The 7,844-nt window shown below is 33.2% G+C and overlaps 1 protein-coding gene across 1 annotated transcript in view; it reads right to left on the bottom strand.

The window, feature by feature from the left end:
• Window positions 1-5,679: 5,679 nt before the first annotated feature.
• Window positions 5,680-7,844, bottom strand: part of uba6 (ubiquitin like modifier activating enzyme 6) — a 38,993-nt gene continuing 36,828 nt past the window's right edge. Inside the window, exon 33 of the mRNA XM_021476288.3 lies at window positions 5,680-7,821. Coding sequence (XP_021331963.1) covers window positions 7,671-7,821 — 151 coding nt within the window. The 3' untranslated portion in view covers window positions 5,680-7,670. The remainder of the gene's footprint in view (window positions 7,822-7,844) is intronic.

The following is a 7,844-nucleotide window of genomic DNA, read 5'->3' as shown; positions in this document are numbered from 1 at the left end:
ACCTCTCGTCCGTTCTCCTCCTCTAGCGATGTACGATTCGCGAACGAGTCGTTCATTTGAATCGAATCTTTTCAGTGAATTGGTTGGCAAAAATGATTCGTTCCTTACATCTCTACTGATGATGATGATGATGATGATGATTATTATTATTATTATTATTATTATTATGACATTTATGTGTTGCAAATAACAGCAACACATATACTATGGCATGTGAATTGTAATAAAATGTTAATTAAAAGCAATGATTTTAATAATAATTCAACAATTACAAGCAAGCCCAAATAAACGAACCAAAATATATGTCTATCATAAAATTATTGGTAATTGTTTGGAAAGAGTTTTGAAAATATAAATGATCTAGGCTGCATTTATTGTACATGTAATAACCTTTGTAGAATTCTGAAAAGGTATAGTAATCAAGTAATTATACATTTTATTTAAAATATTTTAGTTACCAAAAACAAATCTATAAAGTTTGGAATAAATTACAATATTTCTATATTTCTGAAATAAAATAAATCATATTAAAAAAAGAATTGCACTATAAAAAAACTAACAAGCTAACAAGTAACATTTACATTAAGTTACATTTAGTTTAAATGAATATTAAGAAACCAAAAAGTTACATATCATACTTAATATGAAAATGATATTTAATTATATAAAATACACTTTTACACAAAGATTGCACTCTTTGAAATAAACCCAGTACCAAAATAAATAGGTAACTATTTCTTCAAAGTGAGGAGATAAGCAGCACGTGTATGAAATATGTTGCACTTTTACAGTTACTAGAAGCCTGAGGCGGTATATATCTTGGCATCTAATCTACATTTAATGTAAGACTGATTACATTTTTGAAGATTTTTTTAAACAATTATGAAAAAGTGTATATTTTATTAAATTAAATACGTACGTCCATGGCTAAATACAAAAGGTTAAATTCATTACAATAAACACAATACCAAAATAAGCAACTGTTTTCTTCTAAATGAACAGATAAGCAGCACGTCGACCCATTCTTTTATAAATAGGCTACTTTGCTTGTAGAGTTAGAGGAAGCCATTTACTTCCACATATAACTTCATACTATTACCTGAAGTAAAATATCTGCTGAATCGTTTAAACCTACTCAAGTAGTTCGAAAGAATCGTTTCAAAGAAATGAATCGGACTTCCCATCACTACTCCCCTCCCTTCCAGATGTCGAGCGCAGTCAGCCTTCCAATCCGCGTCTCTCCGGAAGGCCGCGGACCAATCGGCCAGCGGAGCACAGGAAACACATTCCCGGAGAGAAGAGGCAGCACAACCAAAAGTTTGCCGAATGAGAGTCAGTAAGAGAACCGTGCTCAAATAAGGCAGGAATCAACTGCAGCAAATGTAGCCCACACAGACACCTGTTACTTAAAGCGATCATTTAAACATGTCATTTATTTAACGTTAACCTACCCAATAAAAGTTGTTGTTTTTTTTAGCTGAAATCTTTGTTATTATAAAGAAAAAAAGAATAATAACATAAAACACATACAGGCAAAATAAAATGTAATCATGTGTCAAAGTGAGACAATTCGGCCTGTCCAACACAGCCTCTACAAACGGTGTTGAGCGCGTTCACTCAATACATAGACAAACTCGCACGTAAAACTGACACTGTTTGTTTACCAAAAAACAAATGAATATTTATGTTGTAGTGTTTACAAATAGATCCTTTGATTTTTAGAAATTGCAAAGTCACAAAACATTCAAAAGCAGTTATTGTACTATTCTATTCTATTCTATTGTACATATCTACCGTACATATGCATCTGTAATTATGTTCATATCTATCTGCATACCTTTCATTATTAATAGCAAACTGCATATATATATTTATATATATATATATATATATATATATATATATATATATATATATTTATATATATATTTATATATATATATATATATATATATATATATATATATATATATATATATATATATATATATATATTCATAGTACATCATTCTGTAATTATCACCATAGTTTTTCTATAATTGCACTTTATAACTTATACCTTTATCCTTTATCCAATATTGCTGCTTTTGCACTCCTGGTTAGACCTAAACTGCATTTCTGTCACCGGATGTCAAGGGAGCGAAGACAAGATCCAAATGCAATTTTTAATGAAAAAGATTATTCGTGCAGGCGAAAACAAATGAGGTCAAAAAACAAGAACTCAGGTATCATGAAGGGCAAAAATGCAAAAACAAAGCAATGATCAAAGTACAAAAAGTTACAAAACAATCATCAAAACATAACTAGAAAAACTAAACAGGACGACACTCACTGAAACCATACAGGTACTGACAAACAAAGATTCCGGATAGACTGGTGTGTGCAATGTGTATAAATAGTCCAAACAATTGATGATGACGATATTCAGCTGTGTGTGATTAATGGTGACTGGTTTGTGCAAAGGCATGCTGGGATATGTAGTACATGAATGACATGTGTAGTATGCCAGCGATCTTTCAGGAACAGATTGCTGGTTATGTGACACATTTCACTGCCTTGTACATGTGTATAGTCAAATATAATATTATACTATATAATTGTATGTACATTGTTATACAAATAAAAATGAAGCCTCACTTGCCATTGGCCTTGATTGTACGTACCACTGACTCGAAGTAAATATTCGTAGATGTTTCAAACTGAAACAAGCCTTAAAAGTGATCATCACTACACAATGTCAAAGAGCCAAGAGGTTTTTGTCTGTTTTATTTTTTAAATCATGTTATTACGTTATAACGCATGTATAACTTGCGTTTATTCAGCAAGGACCAGTTTCAGCTTTACATCTTGAATGTTCTACTGAAGAACTAAAAACTCCCCTACATCTAACTTGATAGTAAACAACAATTTTTATTTGTTGTAACAAACTACTATCCTTTTAAAATCGATTTATATAGCTATTGTGAAAAGCTTTAAAAAGATTTTTGGTTAATTTAATTTAGCATGTAGTAGATCTGACTAATTAATGAGTGGATTTCAGCAAAAGTTAGATGAGTTAGGGTCATGGAACTAGCAGCTGTCCAGTGTCTAGACTCTTATATTACACCGTTACATCATTTTACTCAGGAGGAGAACAAGAAAATTTGTTGCTATGCATGTTAAACAAGATAGCCACTAACCATCTGTGCTCTCCAATGTCTTTGACTGTGTGTGTGTTTATGTGTGTGTGTGGGATGGGGGAGGGTGCAGACTTTTGGTGTGATCTCTGACCCAACAGACTACAGCAGGCAGTTCATTTGACACTCCGGGGTAAATTGAATTCCTCAGGCCTCCACCCTGCTCGCTCTGAACTAGTGTATTTGTGTTTTACATCAGAGCTGTATCTTTTTGTAATGGGTTTAGTTGAATTTGACTTAGTTCACACCTTTATTTTGTGCTTGTGTTTGGTTGTAGGGAGTATATTGGTTCAACCTATTCCATGCAAGAGAATCTTTTGAAGGTGTTGCATGAAGAATCTGCAAAAACAACAGACGGCATATGTGTCCTGAAAGCACACGCTCAGACATGCTGTCCCAAGTGACCCAGAGGTCAAAATCCACTCCTCAAAGTAGCACCATGCCAAGAACAGAGAGAGAGAGAGAGAGAGAGAGAGAGAGAGAGAGCTGTATTTCCTGGTGAGTGGAACAAAAGAAATCAAACAGAGATTTCAAGGGATAGTTCACCCAAAATTTAAACTCTGTCATAATTTACTTCCCTTCCCCCTGTTCCAAACCTGTCTGAGTTTATTTTTAAGTTGAACAAAAATTAAGATATTATTGAATTATTACAAATGATTAAAATAATATAACGGAAGCCATCAACTTAGTATTTGTTTCTACTAGGCATGTCAGTGGCTATGGGTTTCTGACTTTCTTCAGAATATTTTATTTTGTATCCAACAACAACAAAAAACTCAGTTAATTTTCATTTTGGAGTGAACTATCCCTTTCAATTACTTAAATGTACATCACTGTTAGTCATGGCATGGATAGAGGGGACTTGTCCCCACCAATTTCTACCAACTACTGAAATGTCCCCACTAATAATTTAATAAACTTCAAAATAAAATAATAATGCTCCGTCAACCCTAAGTAGCCTACTTGTGCACAAAAGGTTAAAGTCAAGTGTGGTATGAGTTCACTATACTACTGTATACCAAAGCTGTGCAATTAATTGAAATTCAGTTCTGATTTTGGCCTCCATGATTATGCAAAACAATAATCAGGACAAAACAGTTTAATTGCATCACACATCTCTTTAAATTTCTCTATACCTTCTCAAAGCCAGATTGCAGCACTCCTGAATAAATATATTGAATTAAAAAACCTTTCTGATCTTAAATGTTTGGACAGTAATGTTGATAATTTCTTGTTTTAGTTTTAGCCTGCATATTGATCTAGTAACCTAAAGACTTGAATGACAAAACTATGAGAAATTATAGATTTTCACCACCTAATGAAATTTATAAAAAATAAAATACATTTAAAAAAAAAATATTATATATTATATATATATATATATATATATATATATATATATATATATATATATATATATATATATATATATATATACACACACACACACACACATATGTTTATGTTATATTTATATATATATATATATATATATTTTTTTTTTTCATATGAGCTGGCACAGCCATTGTAACCAAATTGTGTTGAGACTTCCAGTCTTATTCACTTTAAGATTCTGTTGGTAAGATAACCTTGGCTACAAATATCACGGTATTGTGGTAACTGCTCTAAAATAAGTTCTTTCTAAATGTCTGGGTAAAAAGTAGGTTAAAAAATTTTAAATTAGGTTATCTCTCCCCAACACCCCCCCCCCCCATTGAACACAATATATTTTATTAAATATATTATGTATTAATTTAAAGAAACATTTAAAATATTTTGGACCACTAGTTTTTGGTGTAGATGTTCATTTTCTGCTGGAGACACTGATGCCCTAAAAACTAAATAAAAAAGTATACATAATAACGGTATAACAGAAAACTTGAGCGATTTTAAAACCTTGACTTTTTCTAAACCGCAGTAAACCTTGAAACCGGTTATCGTCCCATGCCTATTCACTTTTATTGATTTTTAGCTGCGAAAAATACAGCTCATTATGCTGCTTGATGATGCAAATTAGTGTTTTTATTGTATTATTTCAATATGAATGCATTGTCATAAACACACGGCTTTAGAGCAAGCAGTTTGATCATTTACTGGCATTTGTTATTCTCAATCATTTACCAATATGCAAATGAATAGGAAGTCATAAAACAATCACAGAGAAGAGCTTGCTTCCGCATTGTAAAACAAGGTGACTACAAGCATTGGTCTTTAATTCAATTGACGACCATGTTCTTGTTTCTTGGCAGTCTTTTAAAAATATAGATGCGTTTTCAAATCTTATTTTAATCATATTACCAGATTAATACATTTCTTTGTATTTTGGATAACTGTTTAATTCATATATTACAATTTGACTAAACCTGTTAGATTGTAGTCAATTAAATTACCCTAAAACAATTCAGAAGACTAATATTCTTTAGTTAAAGAGTTTATTGGAAGAATGGGTGAAAAAAGATAAAAACAATAAATAAATAAATAAAAAAGAATGAAAACATTGAGATTTGATTTGAAATTTTAATTTATTGGACTCTTGTAGTTTACTTTAGTCACAATGACATCATATGTTCCAATCACTGATTTATCTTCTTTTGATATCATATTAGCAGAAGGACATCATTAGAGGAAAGTCTGTGCAACTGAAGGTCATTTTAAAGGGATCAAATCAGAAACTTTTCTCTATTTTTCCTCTTCATTATGCATTCAAACATCTCCACTGTAAGCTCAAACCATATCATCCGGTTAGCTGTTTATGTGTGTGTGTGTGTGTGTGATTTCTAATTACTACTGCCAATAACCAGTGTGCTAAGCAACAGCCACCTGCCTAAAGGACACTTTAGGACGATTCAATGACGTTTAACAAGACTACAAATGCAACGTGAAACTTGTGAAAGACCTGTTATTTGTGTCCACATGCAGATTGGAATTGTGATATGAATATACACTGACATATGAGATGATGTCTATATCTTTGCCAGTTATATAAAATCTCATCATTCAGATTCTCCTCCTTGACCTTCATATACTTTAACCTGAAGTTGATAGTAGCAGATGAGAAAGCGAAGCTGTTACTTATAGCACCCTCTAGTGGCAATAATGAATTATGACCATCATGGTAGGCGTAACGAGAGAGGTGAAATTCTTTACCTCATCTGTCCTCACTGACAGCTAAGATCACAAAAGACCTGACAGCCTCATTCATGGGAAACCAGTCGTGAAGAGCTGCTGAAAGCCACTGATGAATATTTGAAACCAGAAGCAAAATCTTTGGTTTTTATGTTGCTTACAGTGACTGACAAACCTCTCAAACCTTAAAATCCTCCCAAAATATGTGCAAATAAATAACCGCTTATTCATGATGACTCTTTATCTCTTACAAGCCGTCTATTGACTTTTAGACAATCGAACAATATTAATGAACACTCCATGTTTTTTCATGTGGACATTTTAGACAATTTTTTAATCCATTCTGCCAATATCTGCGTTTGGCAGAAGCACTTTTAGCTTAGCTTAGCATAAATCACTGAATCAGGTTAGATTAGCACCTTGCTCAAAAAGAGGTTTGCTTTTTTTTTATATATATAAAGTTCGACTCTCTAAGTTCAGGGATGTCCAAACTCGGTCCTGGAGGGTCGGTGTCCTGAAGAGTTTAGCTCAAACCCTAATTAAACACACATGAACCAGCTAATCAAGCTGTTATTATATATACTAAAAACTTGAAGTGTCTTGAAGCTAGACTCAGCATGACAACCACAGTTTGGACACCCCAGATCTAGTTACACTGTGTAATAAGACTGACAAAAAAATGATGAGTTGCTATGTTCTAGGCCTGGAACTATTCTCTCATTCATGAGTAACATTCAAGAATCTTTACTGGCTGAAGCAGGCACAACAATATTATGCAGCGCTGTTACAGAGTAACCTGGTAACTATTTTTAGATTCTGTGTACTATGATTGTGCCTGCTGGAGCCATGGTATGGCAACAAAGTTTCTTGATTGTTACGGAGGAATAAGAGTATAGTTCCTACCCATATCGACCTAGAAAATAGCAACTCTTAATTTTTCGTCAATCTTTGTACCCGATGTAACAAAAGTGTCAAGCTTTAAATAGCAAAACTATAAACAGTCTTTGATCATTTTTAAATGAGATGATAATAATTTGATTCAATGATTTATGCTAAGCTAAGCTAAAAGGGCTTCCCCCTTTAGCTTTCCAAAAAAAGTGGAGTGTTCTTTTAAGCCCTGGGGAAAGTCGTGTAAACACTTTCTTTTAGTTTTACTCTTAAGAGCGTTAATATTAGTCATTGTTGCCACATTGAAGTACAATAGAATTATCTTAAGGCATCTGCACAGGCAATGCTGTGCAATAAAATATTAAACCAGTAGAAAACAAAAATTCACTATGTACACTGAGTCTGATCAAGTGCTACTTCACTTGTGGTCCACAGGGCAAGAGAGAAGAGTGTTTGTTGAGTTTTGTATGTGTGTGTGTGTCAGGCTGTCTCGCTGCTTTCATTTTCTCCACTGAAGTAATATCGCACTGGAGGACCGGGAAGATCTTCATCACCATCCACCTCAGGGGCAAACGATACGGTCAGGTCGACATATTTCCTTCCTGATGAAGGTTTGATCAGTTTATGCATTCTGTAAGGAGAGGAGAAACAGGG

The sequence above is a fragment of the Danio rerio genome, chromosome 1 (genome assembly GCF_049306965.1).
Source record: "Danio rerio strain Tuebingen ecotype United States chromosome 1, GRCz12tu, whole genome shotgun sequence".
Classification (NCBI taxonomy): Eukaryota; Metazoa; Chordata; class Actinopteri; order Cypriniformes; family Danionidae; genus Danio; species Danio rerio.
This window is presented reverse-complemented; position numbering and strand designations above follow the sequence as displayed.